Here is an 18,547-nt window from a genome sequence, read left to right on the forward strand (position 1 = left end):
GAGTCACATGGGCAACAGATTCTGTATAAAAGCCAAGAGGTCCCAGCAGTGAGACACGGCAGTGATCAAGAAACTGCAAGCATTCAAGAAGCTCCAAGTCATCGATCAACCATGCTCGCCTTTCTCGTCTGTGCTGCTCTGCTGGTTGCGGGTGAGTGTTGCTCTTGCTGACACATTGAGCTGCTGAGTGATTGCAATGCACGCATTTCATTTAGTGGAGCGACCGTTCGAGCATCTTCATGAACTAGACTTAGTTCTAGAAGATGCTCGTATAGAAATTCCGCTTTTATTTCAGTCCGCTTTCATTGTATTCCGACGCAACTACCTCTTTCAACGGGGGTATGCAAGAATCGACTGGTGGACACCCCCCTCTTTTCTCCCCACTCTCACTGGAACAGCTACTGATGTTTTTAACCCGTATGCAATAATACGCAGGCTATCACTGTTTCGATATGATTTCAGTTGCGTTATGAATCTTGCTATCATGCTGGCCCATCGGTATAGGTCTCTAAGATTTCCTCAAAGGTGGTGGATCGCGCATCTGAATGCTCCATTGATACGATAGCGTGAATCGGGCTCGGTCCATGGTAGACCGCAGGTAAAAAAAACAAAAAAAATTGTTCCTAACATGTTATACTTGTTCGTCTGTTTATTCGGGACTCCTTGTGACCGACTGGGCCCCTATGGGACGCATACGCTGCATACCCCAGAGCTGCACCCCTGAGTACATTTATGCGTGTGTGTGCTTTTGTTCCTCACAGCTGAGGTGTCGGCTCAGAGCTGTGGGATCGCAGCGTATCCCCAGATCCGCGTGGTGAACGGTGTGGAGGCTCGCGCCAACTCCTGGCCTTGGCAGGTAACGGCAGAGGCTGAATAACAGCCATCACAGCCACACGATGTATTGTCAGTCGATCATAGTGCTGCAGCATCCATTGTTGTACATGCCACGTGGAGGCCCTCATCCAGCAGTGCATTGACAAAAAGGCTGCATGTGTGCAACATGAAATGTTCAGATCTTACACTCTTCCCAATGACATTGAATCAGTCACTGTATTCCGAATGTGAATCAGAATGTTTTTATATTGGAGAAATCCGATTCGCTTTAAAGCTCTTTTTCACAGATCTCCAGTAGGGGCAGGTCAGAACGTTACAACAACACACAACGCAAAAACACAACAAGAGTGCAAAGTATAGGAAAGGTAAACAAATCACTTTAAAATATTTATATAAATTAAACGAAAATATATGTTTTATCTTACCAGATGAAGGCCACTGAGCTATTTCTTTTTTAGATGCGTCCTGACCACAAATGATAGCTCACCAAAGTGGCCCATCATGTGAAAATTGATATCAGCAAAATAATATTGATGCAAGTTTTTCAATATGTAGGGATAACCATGAGCACCCAGGGATAAAATCCACACGACCACAGGGAGAACATGCATACTCCAAATGTACAGGTGTGAGGGTTGGGTTTGAACCCCTGACCTCCCGCATACCAGAGAGGAATATACCATCACATCACTGTCGGGTCCCTTAAATATAAATATTATTTTTATAAAGTTTCGAAGTTCATATTGCATTTGTACTTCAATTCCCAAGCTTGGGAAAGGCAGTAAAACAACAGCAAAACAGTCCCAGAACACACCAGGACAACACAGATTTCATTAAATTGTACTTTGGGAGAGCGGAGGCACAGTGGTTTACGTACTGCACTACGAACCGGGCAACATGGGTTACATTTCCAGCAACTGTGGCGAGTGATATCTGAACCAGTCCTGGATTACACCCCTTCGCAACCAGCTCTAACCAGCATTGTGCATTGACTCAAGGGCTAAGTTAGGACTGTATTATTCGATATAGTAATTGGAGTCCTGGACAAATAACAGTAACCGCCACCAATCTGGCTGTGATTGCATTGCAGGCGCTCGTGCAGAGGTACTCTGGAGGAAGATGGGTCAACTACTGTGGAGGAACCCTCATTGATCGTCAATGGGTGCTCACCTCTGCGAGCTGCTTCACGTGAGTCATGGCACCAATGGAGTCGCGAGTGTGTGTGCAGGCGGTGCAACTGCACCGTGGCCCAGGTACTGTACAGTATTTTGCTGTACCACATTGTGGCCACCAAGGATGGAGCAGTCGATCTTGGCAACAAGGAGGCGGCATCTATCAATTACCTTCACACGATGCCACGTGGCAGTAAATCGCAACATTTATATTTAGTACTTCCTCACTGAAATGTTTACAGATGTAAGTGATTAAGACCACCCATTGCTCTGTTATCTCCCCACATCCACCACAACGTGCAGGAATGGCTACAGCTACAGGGTGGTGTTGGGAAAGCACAGTGTGTCCACAACCGAGCCGGGGGAGATCACCCCTCCATTGAGCCTGGCCGTCTGGCATACCTACTGGAATCCCAGCATCCCAGCAAATGGGTGAGAACGCAAACAGGCACACTGTTTTTTGTGACACCGTGACAGAATTGCCATGGAGAGACAAAAATACAAACATAAAGTGTTATTTAGACAAACAGACAAAATATAAACACTATAAATCGACAAACAGACATGCATACAGAGACACACAGACATGAACTTTAGGGTCTGCAAAAACTCCTACTATCCGTGGCCCTATTCTTCCGATTATACATGATTATTTGCAATTTTATTCCTATAAATAATAGGAGTAAAATAGCAGATAATATCATCTGCGATATTGGTCCCCCACATCACCACGGTTAGGGGAGAGTTATCTGCAAAGCGCTGAACCCCCATTGCATGGGGTATGTTGGATGTGGATTAGGCCCAGACTAGCCATAGGGCAGCATTTCGGGCAAATGCTCAGTGGGCCAGTCCATTCCGAGGGCCGGTGAGCCGGTCTGTGTGGAGAAATAGCAAAAGTGATCGGAGTAAAAATAAAAAAAAGTGTTCTTACCTCTAATGTCTAAGCTCCATTGCTTAGTTGGCATTAAATCCTATATTCGGCAGCCAAAAAGATTATTCTTCACCAGCCCATTTGTTTTTTGTATCTGCCCAAATGGGCCAATGAAATTGCACGGCAAAATCACACGAATACGGCACATCGCACATCTAGCTACTCGTATATAGTTTGTCCCACAGCCCATTAAAAAAATGATTGTCAATAGCCATCATTTGGGCAGGTTTGTTTACAAATGCCTGGGCCGATTTTTTGTCCCAGTCCGTCACTGGTGTTGAGCCTTGCATCACGCTGCCCATCTCGATCCCCCACAGGTACGACATCGCCATGTTCAAGATTGCATCGCCCGTGACTCTCACAAGCAAGGTGCGCCTCGCCTGCCTCCCCACCGCCAACCAGATCCTGCCCAACAACTACCCGTGCTACGTCACGGGATGGGGTTCTCTCGACAGTGAGTACCGTTCACTCAGTGTCCATCGGAGGCACAGTTATGGGAAGTGATTTAAGCCCAATGCGTCAATTGCCCCTCCAGTTTTACGAGATGATTCTGGCTGAGAAACTGTCACAAATCACAGTAGAGGGTTGACTCAGCCCTTCATCTTTCTGTCGTCAAAATGAACACAACTCTGTATGGAGTCAATAGGCTGCGAGTAGGTGGGCTGTGATGCTATCTGCCGTTGGCACATTGAACATAGAGACACCAATGGTTCGCTTGGGGAGCACCTGTGAACGCCACACCAATCCACTCCGTTTCCACATTGTCTGTGCGCGTGAACAGCCAGCGGCTCCTTCCCCAGCGCGCTGCAGCAGGCCAGCCTGCCCGTGGTGGACTACGCGACGTGCAGCCAGCCCAGCTGGTGGGGGAGCAGCCTGAGGAGCAGCGTCATCTGTGCAGGGGGCAGCACCCGCTCTGCGTGCTCTGTGCGTATGGAGTTCAACGCGAGCCAACCCGCCTCAATTATTTGACAAAATTACTAATGAGAATAGTTATCACCACAATGTTTATTTTAAATCTAAATTTAGTCAACAGTGACTATGAGTGGACAACAATCACCAAGCATGGTGATGACTGTGACCACTGAGATCACTGATTGGCTGACCTGGTAATGTTGGGGAAGCGGAGGGGGGCGGCGCACATCCCACCCCAATAATTAATAACTCAGACTGGACAAAGAGTGTGACTGCTTTCGTCGCCTAGACTAACTGATTGACCAAATGAAATCCGGCGACACAAAGATTTGACTAAAAATGTTCAGACTTAGTTTTTGCATGACTACATTCAATCAATAAATAACAGAAGGAATACAAATATTGACTAAATTAATGCCAGAGAAAACAGGGTGCATATTGATTTTGTCACTTGTCATAGTTTGACTGTGCCAGACCCTGCCACGTGTGTCTAGCGACCAGAGAAGTGTGGGGCAAGACACAGAAAGGCGTTTTAGGTGATGGGAGGAATCAGGCCTTAGGGTGGTGTGATTTTACTCCTTTATTTAGCAACACAGTCATAAAGCGTATTTGAAAAGTTTGCAAGCTCCTGTACTTACCCTTACCAGCACCCGCCACCATATCCCGTTCATGCTTTACCCAGTTAACGTGGATGCATATCTATCCTCTTCTATGCATCACAGGGTGATGGAGGTGGCCCACTGAACTGCCAGCAGTCAGACAATGCCTGGGTGGTGCAGGGAATCACCAGCTACGTCTCATCTCTGGGCTGCAACACAATCCGCAAGCCCACCGTGTTCACCCGTGTGTCAGCCTACAACAGCTGGATCAGCAACGTGAGTGCCAATGCTGTCAATGTCAACGTTCTTACCATGATCTCGCTGTCAATGTCAATATTGATGCTCTTACTGTAGCAATGACATTGTCATTATCATACAAATGGTACAGTAAAAAGCATTTTCAATAACACGTCACTGTCAATGTGATTATTGTTATTGCTCTTATAAGTGGCATTATCATTGTCAATGTTGATATTGTTGTAAATATCAATGTAGGTGCCACTTTACCTTGAACATTGTAATTAATCAGGGAAACGTTTTATGGATGGGGCATATGTGGAGGATTGAAATGGACATGTTACCAAGGCAGGTGTTGAAAGTGGAATTCAGTGGTCAAAAACCAAATGTGAAAACCACAAGATGGTGATAAGACTCGTGAACCTTGGCGCTCAAGTGTTGACTGTGCACTAGTATAAGTGATGGCAAGGTGTGATGTCCTTATTCTATATCGATCACAATACAAAGGTGGGATTTGCATGAGTCATCGGTGTGGCTGGTATCGGCCAGGTATGATTGCTATCATGTTCGTTTATCTATAGGTACTGAGGTTCAAACACCACCCATTCCCCGTTTCTCCCGCAGGTCATGAGCGTGTACCGTGAAGCTCCGAAGATCGCCGAGGGAGAGCAGAGCGTCAACAGTGGAGTCAATGCCACAATTGCCGCATTCAAGAAGCCGCAGGCTTAAAGCATCATGCTCTTTACATCAATGCTACCGCTAATACTAGAATCACAGTTTCTTGTTACGGGTATTGCCTTTTTTAATGTGGGACTGGGCACGTGAGCATAGGATGGGTGGTTTGATGCAGTGAGTTTGTGTGGCCATGCCAGACATTACCAGTGTTAATAACACTATAACAATGTGCCATTTAGATTAGACGTTAAACAATGAGCTGTATAATTTGACAAGAAATACATTTTGTCATACCAACATGCATACTGATGTTCTGCATTGTGTTCACGCTCGCGACTCATGCATAATCTGGTTGCATGTGCATTAGAAAGAGGATCCAGAAACAGAGCTCAATTGTCTGGTGGAGTTAATAAAAAAAATTTAGCCTCCACGCCATATTCAAAGCATCATTTTCCTATAAAAATTGACATACAGTACACTATTAATTGTAGACTCGATTTATAATGCTTGATGTGTCCGATTTGGTTTATGAATTAACAGAACTGTACTGTAGATTGATAATGTTATTCGTGAATGTTCGGGTTGGTGTAAAATAAACATTTGAAGTACAAAATAAAGTATCTGGTTTGTTTCATTGCCTGGCACATTAAACCACACACCACTCACCTGGCAGTCATAACTTACAGGCACTCACAAATTGCTTTACGTATATGCATGTACGTATGTTGAACTTATTTCGGACACCATACATAGCGAACTGTGCTAATCATCTGACATCTGACACCACCAAACACTCCTTAGTCAGCACTCACCACTCATCTTCCAATCACCAAAAACCGACATTCACTAGACTCACCACTGACCAAAGATCGCCCATGTAGCCTTAGTCTGTTGGGGCAAGTGCTGTAAGCATGTACCTCTGAAGGCACTCGAGGGGTTGATGGGGCTCCCTAGCGACAAAGGCAGCCACACGGCACTAGGTAATCATCTATCTGGCACGTTGTTTTGCCATGAACAGGGCCGTTGTCGTGGCTTGTGTCTTTGCTCTGGAGACTGAGAGCTCGTTCAGTCACCGTGTTGATGGTATTCGTTGTTATTTCTCACTTAACACGTGAAGGCTGCTTCCTTCCACTTCCAACTTCCAGTCACCAAACACGACTGAACATGTATGACTCACCTAATTCTCGTCACTCGCCACTCATTACTGATAATTCAAACAAGATTATAACAATGCATCACGTACTCGCTGATAATTAAAAGCAGGATGGCAGCTTACAGTTTTGCGTCGACTTCCGTAAATTGAACAAAGTCTCAGTAGAAGACGCTTCCCCAGCTGACACATATGGAGGATTCCATGGACGCATTGTCGGGCGCTCAGATTTTCTCCACATTGGACCTATTGTCGGGACCTATTGTCAGGATCCCTTGGTTAAGTCATCCAGGCCCGAAAACGGAATTCTGAATGCCTCAGGGACTGTTCCAGTTTAATTGTCTCCCGATGGGATTGCAGTTGGCACCGGCGACTTTCCATAAATTCATTGAGTTGGTGCCGGCAGGACTGCAGTGGGACTCCTGCTTCATTAACTTAGATGACATAATCGCGTTTGGCTGCACATTCGAGGAGCATTTGCAGTGGTTGCGGATAGTACTCTCCAGCGTACGGTCGGCAAATCTGAAATTTAAACTCGCCAAGTGCCATTTGCTACAGACCTCGGTGTGATATTTGTGCCAGATTGTTAGTGCTAATGGAATAGCGATGGATCCGGATACAACGGCGTCCATATGCGATTGGCCAACCCCCAAGTCGGTGGGTGAAGTGCGCAGTTTTGTCGGGTTTGCGTTGTATTACCGTAGATTTGATCCACAGTTTGCGATGGTTGCGAGATCACCTTTCCAACGCGCCTCATCTTGACTACCCAGATGTTTCCTTGCCGTTCATATTGGACACTGATGCTAGTGACATGGGCATAGGGCCTGTCCTGTCCCAGGTGAAAATGGTGGTGGAAAGCGTGATCGCATACGGGAGTCACATCCTGTCAACCGGTGAGCAGCGGTACTGTGTCACCCGCAGGGAACTGTTGGCCATGGTGTACTTCGTCCAACAGTACAGGCCTTCTCTCTATGGCAGAGACGTTGTAGTCTGCATGCACCACGTGGCACTCGAGTACTCTGTGAGAGTGGACCAGCCTCCCGGACAGTTCTCACGCTGGTTTGAAATACTCCAGGAGAATTATTTTCGAGTGGTTCATCGCAGGCGTGTGGGGCACTGTAATGCCGATGCATTATTCCGCTTGCCGATGAACAAACGCTGTGCGTGCTTGTCGGGCGCGAGCCAGTGTAAACAGCCTATGGCTGGGTCACCGGGGGTCGTAGCGGCTTTGAGTGACCCACCACCAGCTGTGGCGGTTGCACATAGAGATTACACGTTGGGTCTTATGCATGCCGAATGGGGCCATCTACAGATGGAGGATCTCTCCCTGTTGAATGTGCGGTGCTGCACAGAAACTGACTACAAGAACCCCGGGCCTAAGGGAGTCTCGCAGTTTGTCCTTCGGGAAGGTCTGCTGATGAGGTGGCAGGAGGAATCGCACCGTCTGTGTATTGTGGTCCCCACCTCCCTGCGAGGTAGATTAATGTGGGCAGTGCATGAAGATAAGTTGATGTACCGAGGGCATTTGAAAACTTTTTTAACTATGCAAAAGACTTTCATTGGCCGGGAATGTCAAACGATGTCTTCCATTTGATCAAAGGTTGCACATATGCGTGCGCCACAAGCCGCCATCACAAAAATCTCAAACACCATTTATTGTCCATCACGGTGTCCCACATTAACAAATTGGTTGCGCTTGACATCCTGGGACTCTGTCCGGCTACACAAAAGGAGAATACATTTTTCCTAGTTGGGGTTCAGTATTTTTTCCAGTGTCCAATGGCTTGGCCATTGCCCAACCAAATGGCTTTATCCATAGCCGATGCATTTTTGCATGGCTATGTGATGGAAAAGGGGGCCCCCCAAGCAGATTCTCATGGATTAAAGCGAAATTTCTCGTCCAAGGTGCTGCGAAAAGCGTGCGACGTGCCGGGCACAAAAAAGATGAGAACGTCGCTATACCATCCCCAAACGGATGGTGTGGTGGAAAGCTTGCACAGAACCCTAACATCGATGCTCTGTCAGGCAGTTAATGACGCACAGACAGATTGGGATTTGGACGTTCCGGGAGTCTTGGCAGCATACAGGATGGCCCCACATCAGTGGCGGCTCGTCAATAGAGGGCGCAGGGGCGCCGCCCCCATCAATATTCAAGAAATATACATATACAAAATTTATATAAAAATACATAAATAAAATATTTTTTTCATACGATGTGCCGGCTGGTAGTAAGAAAAGCATCAGCATTTAATAAAAACTGGCTTTAATCGGTCAACTATTTTCTATGTTTTTCAATGTGTTTCATGCGGGGCGCCGGACAAATGGATGTCTATGTGAGACTTTAAATTTTCGGACAGCATGTGACCTGAAGCTGGTCTCTAATTGGTTTCTTAAAGATTCTCCTCGGGGCGCAAGTCGTTGCGTCCCTGGCCAATCAGAATTGGATACATGTTATTTTATCCAATCTGATTGGTTCTCGTCACCTGTCATTCAAATTTACGCTCTGGGCAACTACTGCGAGTGCGCAGGCGACACCACTTTGACACTTGCCAGGCTGATCAAATTTTTTGTGTAAACAATGGCAGCAGTTCATCCAAATTTTGTAATTTATTTACAAAAAAACCCTTTCACAAGGCTTTCGCTGGAAGAAATAAAAAAGATAAAGGATCTCGGCCCGGACCAACCCGATTTACAAATCCAGCAGCAGGCCAGTGACAGAGGACGAAGCTACACACGAAGCTTCACCCGCGCTTGTTATGAGAAACGGAGGTGGCTGGCTGGATGTGATGTTAGCAATTCTCTTTTTTGTTTTCCCTGTCTTTTATTTCAAAGTGTCAGCACTGAAGTTTTGTGGACAACGACGGGGGTAAGAGACCTCAAACATCTCTCTGACAAATGCAAACGTCATGAAAGTAGCCGCAGCCATATTGATAATAGCATGAAACTAACGTTTTTATGTTCAAGTAGGAAACATGCTTTTTGGTACTTTGGTCTGAAATGTATATAAAAGAGAAACATTTATGTTCAAGTAGGAAACATGCTTTTTGGTACTTTGGTCTGAAATGTATATAAAAGAGAAACATTTATGTTCAAGTAGGAAACATGCTTTTTGGTACTTCTTTTGGTCTGAAATGTAAATAAAGATCATCAAAATTTATATTCAAGTAGTCAAAATGGTTTTTGGTACTGCTTTATATTTATTTGCCCCCCTCAATAAAATAAAAAAAATGCGCCCCCCCAAAAATAAATATCACCAGCCGCCACTGCCCCACATGCTTCTACGGGATTCTCCCCGTTTTTTCTCATGTACGGGTGGGAAAAGGAACCCCCCATTGAATCACAATTGGGTATCAGGCTCGGTTAGGAAGAAAGCAGTGATGTCCATTCCCCTACAGGTCATTCTGCGTCGTGTCTCTGTTCAACGAGCCGGGGAAATCGGCCAAGGAAATTGTGCCTCAGGAAAATGCGTTGTTCCAACCACAGTTTCCAATTCCCTGAAGCCTGGGGAACCTTAAGAAGCTGCCACATGTGATGGACCACTAGCTGGAGCCCATTCAAATTCCTCAGAAGAGTCCAGGGATGAGCCTACCCGTTCAAGGCTTTTGTGCAAGCCCCCATTGCCTGGAGAGGCACAGAAATCCACCCAGAGCGATGGACTGGCATCAAGGACCCAGTCAAAGTGTTTAGGATTCCGCTAAGCGGATCTCCCATGGTCATGGCGGGTTTTTTCTTTTTTAACATGCGGGGTTTTTCTATCCTAAAAAGCGTCGGGCGTCATGTTATTTTATGCACTTCGGCTGCCCTAAAGTTCGTCGGTTGTCGGGTTGTTAATTTATGCAGTTCGTCTACCCTAACATTCGGCAGAGGTCGGGTAAAAGTTTTTATTACCGATGCGGTTCTTTGGCCCTCACGTGGTACACAGTTATTTTGAGCCGAGACGGCTGATGTGTTTCAAAAAGAGGGGGGGTGAGGCAGAGACAGTGTAGGGGTAGAGACAATACGTGGCCCAGTGGTCACGAAAACCATCCAGGAAGCTTGGGAATGGGCTAGAGGGTTCGAGAAAGGGGACATGGCCGGGGCAGAGTGAGGGTCACGACGGGAATAAAAGGATGCGAGACGCAAGGTTTGGGGCTGCAGTGGGATCAGGTCGACTGTCTTCATGCCATTGCTGTCTTCACGCTGTTGTTGTCTACGGGCCATCGCTGTCTTCATGTCATCGCTACTTGCGTGCCATCCCTGGTCCAAGTTATCTGTGCTTTCCCTGTCCAAGTTCAAGTTACCTGCATGAAGCACCCTCAATAATAAATAAATAAAACTCTACAGTTCAAGTTGTCTGAGTCATTACACTTATCCTAAAATTCACTAGTAGCACATGACGTTATGATCCCTCTACAAAATCCAACCAACCTAAGGTCTCGTGATGTCATGATCTCCATTCGGTCCCTCGGCATCTCGTGACATCATCACATTGCCTCCTCACAACATCACCCCATCCTGGCGTGACATTGATATGCCTCTCAACACCCCTGCATCTCTGATGCCATCAACCCCTTCACCTCATCCAAAACTCGCGTGATGTCATCCCGATGCATTAAAGACAGGTGCACACACATGAACAAGCGTATTATTTCTAGATTACTCAAGTGTGCTAATAGGTTTTTTCTCCTTTTTTCTGGCAACAAAACTGACACCTTTTGCAAGGAATCATGCTTACATTAACCACAATACTTGCAGTCAAATGCAAACAAAAAACAACACTCTGATAATTTATGCATTGTCTTTGAAACTGATTGGTCCACACCAGAGACAGCTTTTTTTAGAGCCTAGTCTCATATGGTGTTCGACCAGATGACGCCAAAAGGCGCACAGTTCAAAGACAACGCACTACCAGAGTAATGAGAGCTCAGGGTGAGCAGCTACATGATGTAGCAGCTACATGATGTAGCTGCTCACCCCGAGCTCTTATTACTATGGTAGTGCGTTGTCTTTGAACTGTGCACCTTTTGGCGTCATCTGGTCGAACACCATATGAGACTAGGCTATAAAGAAAGCTGTCTCTGGTGTGGACCAATCAGTTTCAAAGACAATGCATAAATTATCAGAGTATTGTTTTTGTTTCCATTTGACTGCAAGTATTGTGGTTAATGTAAGCATGATTCCTTGCAAAAGATGTCAGTTTTGTTGCCAGAAAAAGGGGAAAACCCCTATTAGTATATTTTGGTACTAGTGTAATGCGGGCGTAAACGACCTCCCGGAAGTGACGTCATGGGGGGAGGAGTTACGTCACGTGGGGGAGAAGGTTCAGGTCTATAAGGGGAGAAACCGGAAGCAGTAGGGGAGTGATCGGAGACTGGGAAAGTGTGAGGCCACGCAGGGCGGAGAGTGAGAGAGAGAGTGGCGAGATCGCCACACACACAGACCACGAGGAACGGCACCGTCGGCCAACGGTGACCGACCCCGGGGCAGCAGGAGCAGCGAGGAGGCTGCAGAGAGCAGCGGGTCTGCAAGGGCGGAGTTGGGCAGCGGGGGTCTGCACGACAAGACAGCAGCGGGTCTGCTAGGAGGGAAGTGGGCTACGTGAGCGACAGCAGCCTGGGGCTGCAGAGCGAAGAGTATATAGGGGAGTGCCGTGAGGGGGCTACGTGAGCGACAGCAGCCTGGGGCTGCAGAGCGAAGAGTATAGGGGAGTGCCGTGAGGGAAAAGAGATCGAACCCAAATAAAGGACACAGGACAGAGAGAAGCGTCCTGGTCTTTTATTACACTGGTGTCAAAAGTGTAACGGCATGGCAAAACAACTGAGAAAAAAGAATATTCCGTCTCCGGCATCGGCTTCATCTTCCGACGACGATGACCTTCCTCCTGCGGTGGACCTGACTCCGGCAGAGGAGGAGATCCGTGCTGGGACGAGTGCGGGTCCGGGGGTCCAAGATGTCGCCGCGTCGGCGGACCCGTCTGCACCAAAGGACGCGGATTTAAGATGGAGTCAGATGGCGGAGCAACTTGAAACTCTCAAGAACGTACTTGCACAGTTGTGTGAGCTCGTCACGCCGAGGGCGGCGTCGGAAGGAGATGTTGGTGGTCCGCAGGAGCCCGGGTTGTCTTCGCTGTCGACGCCATCGGCCACGCGGCACGAAGACGCCATCTTGGGCGTGGCACACGAGGAAAGGCGGGAAGCCGCCATTTTGTGCCCTCCGCGGCGGAAGGCCGCCATCTTGTCGACACCACGTTGTGACGCCATGTTGAATATGCCACCGGATGAGTCAGCGGCTGGAGGGAGCGTGCCAAGAAGTCGCAGTCGTCACTTAACGACTGTCAAAGAATTCTCCATCGGGGGCGATTGGAGTGCGTTCGCCTGCAGATTTTTGGCAGCGGTACACTCGGCGAGGTGGACTGACGCCGAGGCATTAGAAGTTCTTCCGACTCTTCTCGATGATGAGTCTGTTAGATTCTTTCGCTCTATAAAAGCCGCGAAGAAGAAAACGTTGCGAGGTGTGTTCGACGAAATGGCAGACGCTTACGAGCCGCCGGATGATGCTCATCGCCGGTTTGTGCAACGACAACGCGCACCCGAGGAGTCTCTGGTGGCGTATAGAGGCGCGGTACTGGAGCTGGCTATGGCTGCATACCCGGAGACGTAGCCTGACCTGCTGGAACCTCTCATCCTGGGAAAGATGCTGGAGCTGTCCCGGGATCTCGGCATTCCTATGCCGGTGTGTGGTCACGAGAAGCTCACATCCCGGGCTGCGGCTTAATGTCTGGATGCCCAGTTCAACCTGCGCCGGTGGAAGCAAGTTACGGCGTGGACGGGGGGGCCCATCGTCGAAGGGGGAGCCTTGGGTTGGGACCCCAAGAAGGCAGTTTATGTGCCGGACGACAGGAGCCCGCAGGAGCTGTCGGCCGCCGCTGCTCCGTGGCCGGGCCGCGGTGGGCCGGGGCCGCGGGCTGCGCCGCCGACACGGCCGCGTCGGGACGGGGTGCCCGCCGCGCGCCGCAACGACATTGACTGTTTCCGCTGCAGGCGTAGGGCCCGCGTCCCGGGTCCGCCCCAGCAGGAGGCCTCGACAGGGGCCGCTCCAAGGAAGGATTCTCCAGCACAGGCAAGTCGGTGCGCACCAGACACCCGGCAAGGCTTGACACCTCATTCATCACCGTTGTCATGCGATCCGGGTGTTGTTAATAACGGGAGGCCATTGACTGCGCCTTGTCGCTCGGTAACGCAGTGGCGTAAGTTGGCTCGGCGGGTCGTCGCGGCCGCTACCGGTTCGTCCACCGTACCTGGGTCGATACAAGAGGTGGACGTACGGATTTTGGTAGATTCCGGAGCGTCCGCAACCATTATTTCAGATGTAATATTCCATCTCTTGAACATCCCACTAGAGGCCGTGAGTCCGGCTTACGCTTCCTGCGTCGCTGCGAACGGGGGTAGCATGGGCATTGTGGGCCAGGTGGACGCTAACATAGCTATCGGGGGAGTGTCGGCCTCGGGAATTGTGTTAATTTCGAGGTCTCTTGCGGTTCCTTGTTTGTTGGGGACCGATTTTCTGGCCAAAATGCCCATTCTAATTAGAATTAATGAGAACTGCATTGAATTACCGGAAGGCCGTAAAATTGCGTTTTTGCCGTCGACCTGGGGGCGACCTGCTCCTGTCGCCCAGGTGCAGGCGTTGTCCGAAGTGTCTGTTGATATTCCACCTGGCTCACAGATGCTCATTCCTTTGCGTTATCGGAAGCCTGTACCTGGTCGTCAAGGAGCTATTGTTGTTTTGTTGTCGCCGTCCGCCACCATCACGGGTGGATCGGCGCTAGTTGGGGCACAAACTATTGTCCGGCCAGACCAGCAGCCGTTTTTGCAGGTGCTTAACGCGAGTACCGAAAGCATGTGTGTGCCGGCGGGTACCGTTGTGGCACATGCCACTACTGCGTTTACAGCTCATGATGATCTGTCCAGCCGGGGTGTTGTTGGAGGTGTTTCGGGCCCCGGAGCTGCAGATGATCGCTGGATCGCTGAATTGTGTGGGGAGAATTCAGCTCTTTCCGGGGAACAACGTTGTGCGATTCATAAATTATTATTGAGCTATTCTAATGTGTTTAGCTCCGACGATTTGGACTTGGGACGCACCTCGTTGCTTTACCATCATATTGACACAGGGGATGCTGCCCCTATTCGGTTAAACTCGCATCGGATGAGCCCGGCTGAGCGAGAGCATGTTCGAGGGGCAGTGGATGACATGTTGGCTGCGGACATAATATCTCCGTCTAACAGCCCATGGGGCGCGCCTGTTGTTTTGGTTAAGAAGAAGGACGGCAAATTGCGATTTTGTGTAGATTTTCGTAAATTAAATAAAGTGTCGGTGGCAGATGCGTACCCCCTGCCGCGTATGGACGACTCTCTCGATGCCTTGTTGGGGGCAAAGTTCTTTTCAACGCTAGATCTCTCTTCGGGCTTCTGGCAGCTTCCCCTTGACGAGTCCTCGCGGGAGAAGACTGCTTTCCGTACGCCGCAGGGGTTATTCCAATTTAACTGTCTTCCGATGGGGTTGAATGCGGCCCCTGCCACTTTTCAGAGGTTGATGGAGTTGGTATTAACGGGGTTGCAGTGGGAGACATGTCTGATATATTTAGACGATATTATCGTTTTCAGCCGCACATTTGACGAGCATTTATCGCGGTTGGAGGCTGTGTTCACCAGGATGCGTTCTGCTAATTTGAAATTTAAGCCTAAGAAATGTCACCTACTGCAACACTCCGTGCGGTATTTGGGGCACATCGTCAGTGCGGACGGGGTGGCCACAGATCCGGACAAAACTGCGTGCGTCCGTGACTGGCCAACCCCTGCCACGGTGGGGGATGTGCGTCGGTTTTTGGGGTTCGCCTCATATTATCGGAGGTTTGTTCCAAATTTTGCTACGATCGCGAGGCCTTTGCATCTCCTTACGGGAAAAGGACACAAATTTGCTTGGGGACCGCCAGAGGAGGCGACGTTTCGAGGCCTACGCGATCTATTGGCTACGGCGCCGACGTTGGATTATCCGGATTTTGAACATCCCTTCATTCTGGATACGGACGCGAGTGACACGGGCATTGGGGCGGTGTTGTCTCAGTCCAAAGGTGGTGTGGAACGCGTGGTGGCATATGGTAGCCGGGTTTTGTCTCCCGCTGAAACCCGCTACTGCGTCACACGCAGGGAACTTTTGGCTATTGTTATTTTTCTCCGCCAATTTCGACCGTATCTGTACGGTCGTTCGTTTATTGTTCGCACGGATCATGCGGCCTTGCAGTATGCTCTTAAAATGGACCAACCATCCGGCCAGCTGGCGCGGTGGTTGGACACGCTGCAAGAATTTTCCTTCCAAATTCACCATCGGAAGGGAGTGCGTCACGCTAATGCGGACGCACTTTCCAGGATGCCGCAGCGATCCCCATGCGCATGTGCATCGGGGACGCATAGGTGTGGCCCGATTCAGCACCCCCCTCAGCCTGTCGCACTGGCAGTCGAGGTGCCTGAAGCTCCGCTTGAGCCGGGGCCGGCTGATGGGGGACCGGCTGATGGCATTTTACATCTCCCGAGGTCTGTGTGGATTCGGGAACAAATGTTGGATGATTCTTTGGTGACGTTACGTAAGCGGCCTGTGAAGGGGAGTGGGGGTCTCTGTGCGGGGGGTGTGCCGGAAACCGCTCTCCGTGATGGGTTGCTGATGTGGAGGGAAGGGATACAGGAACGCTGGCGTCTTGTTGTACCGGCATCATTGCGGTACGAAATGATTAGGACTCTGCATTGTGACACGCTGTTACATCTGGGGGTGCAGAAGACCCTATTGACGCTGCAGCGAGATTACTATTGGCACGGCATGACGACGGATGTCGTCGGGCACGTTCATGCGTGTCCCGATTGTGCCCGCCGTAAGCCACCTAAACATCCATATGTGCCGCCGATACAATTTATTCAGGTGTCTCGAGTTAATGAGTTGGTGGCGTTAGATATTTTGGGACCCTTTCCGCCATCCGCTAAGGGAAAAAAATATTTGCTGGTAGGGGTGGAGTACCTCTCCCGCTGGCCGATGGCCTGGCCTTTGCCTGACCAGTCAGCGGCGTCTATCACAGACGCCTTTCTATTTGGGTATGTTATAGACAAGGGGGCGCCGGAGAGGCTCCTTACAGACCAAGGCCGGAATTTTTCGTCTAAATTGTTGGGGGAGGTGTGTGCGGCTCTTGGAACAAAAAAAATACGGACATCTCCCTACCACCCACAAACGGATGGTATGGTTGAACGGCTAAATCGGACCCTGTCCGCCATGTTGTGCCACACGGTTAGTGAAAAACAATCGGATTGGGATTTGCATATCCCTGGGGTGCTTTTAGCATACCGGATGACGCCGCATGCGGCTACGGGATATTCGCCGTTTTTTCTTATGTACGGTCGTGAAAACGTACCGCCGATTAATGTGCAGTTGGGAACCGGAGCGAGGGGACCTGCTAAGCCTCTTCCTGACTATATTCAGGACACCGTTCGCCGAGTCACTGTGGCTAGGGAAGGGGCCCGCATGGCTACGGCCAGAGCCCAGGCTCGGAACGAGCGGTGTGCGCGACGTTCAAAAGGGGAATGCCGCTGGAAAACGGGGGACCTGGCCTGGCTCCATTGTCCACAGGTGCAGCCAGGTACCTCTCCTAAGTTACATAAACCATGGCAAGGGCCGGTTCGCCTCATCGAGGTTCCCAACCCACAGTCGGCGCGTGTTCGGTTTCGATCTCGGCGTTGGTTCGTCCACACATCTCGGTTGAAACCATACGTGGCCCCTCGACCTGATGCGTCATCTCCTGAGGTTGCCTTGCCGGGGTCTGTTGCTGCCGACTCGCCCTTGTCTGTGCCTGCTGACCTTGCAAGAGCGCCTGTCGTGCCTTTTACAGACGAGCCGGCCGTGACGCGGCAGGGGAAAGAAGACTCAGCTCGGGGTACGCCTACCACGGCTGCGGAACCTTTGAGACCCGCAGCCCTTCCAACCCCGCCGCGGACGCGATTGCGGGACGCCTCTGATGTTGGGCCTTCGAGAATAGGGGACCGGGACGTTGCCAGGCCTCCAATGGCGACAGACGAACTTCAGCCTGTCGCTCTTAAAACCCTGCCACGTTCCCGCTCGGCGGGAGGGCCGCCGACCGTCCGGGACGGCCCGGCGACCCGCACCCGCTCAAAATCCCTCACATTTCGTTAATTATTGTGTTGTGTTCTTGTTCTTTCGGTATATTATTGTGTGTTCTGTGTCCTTTTTCGTATTCGGTCGTGTTCGCTCGCATTGCTTGTTGGAGTTGTGTTCAGCCGAGGTCGGCTGGATTTTCTCTACGGGGGAGGGTGGTGTAATGCGGGCGTAAACGACCTCCCGGAAGTGACGTCATGGGGGGAGGAGTTACGTCACGTGGGGGAGAAGGTTCAGGTCTATAAGGGGAGAAACCGGAAGCAGTAGGGGAGTGATCGGAGACTGGGAAAGTGTGAGGCCACGCAGGGCGGAGAGTGAGAGAGAGAGTGGCGAGATCGCCACACACACAGACCACGAGGAACGGCACCGTCGGCCAACGGTGACCGACCCCGGGGCAGCAGGAGCAGCGAGGAGGCTGCAGAGAGCAGCGGGTCTGCAAGGGCGGAGTTGGGCAGCGGGGGTCTGCACGACAAGACAGCAGCGGGTCTGCTAGGAGGGAAGTGGGCTACGTGAGCGACAGCAGCCTGGGGCTGCAGAGCGAAGAGTATATAGGGGAGTGCCGTGAGGGGGCTACGTGAGCGACAGCAGCCTGGGGCTGCAGAGCGAAGAGTATAGGGGAGTGCCGTGAGGGAAAAGAGATCGAACCCAAATAAAGGACACAGGACAGAGAGAAGCGTCCGAGTCTTTTATTACACTAGCAAAGGAGGTCCCATGATATACTCAAGTGTGATTATATATTTTAGTGACATCCTTCCGTGTCATAGCAATGCAGATGAACGCCAAAAGAATAATCTAAGAATCCTGTAATTTTGTGTATGGTTAATGCGGTATAACTTCCACCAGTCAA

General features: G+C 50.0%; 1 protein-coding gene across 1 annotated transcript; it reads left to right on the top strand.

The window, feature by feature from the left end:
• Window positions 1–5,977, top strand: LOC133344314 (chymotrypsin-like elastase family member 2A). Its single transcript, XM_061554415.1, has 8 exons — window positions 1–151; window positions 762–856; window positions 1,925–2,022; window positions 2,310–2,438; window positions 3,255–3,391; window positions 3,719–3,861; window positions 4,572–4,724; window positions 5,310–5,977. Exons 1-8 carry the CDS (start codon window positions 112–114, stop codon window positions 5,412–5,414), a joined length of 900 nt encoding a protein of 299 aa, XP_061410399.1. The 5' UTR covers window positions 1–111; the 3' UTR covers window positions 5,415–5,977.
• Window positions 5,978–18,547: the final 12,570 nt, after the last annotated feature.

The sequence above is a fragment of the Lethenteron reissneri genome, chromosome 19 (assembly GCF_015708825.2).
Source record: "Lethenteron reissneri isolate LAM-NWPU_2019-01 chromosome 19, ASM1570882v1, whole genome shotgun sequence".
NCBI classification, from domain to species: Eukaryota; Metazoa; Chordata; class Hyperoartia; order Petromyzontiformes; family Petromyzontidae; genus Lethenteron; species Lethenteron reissneri.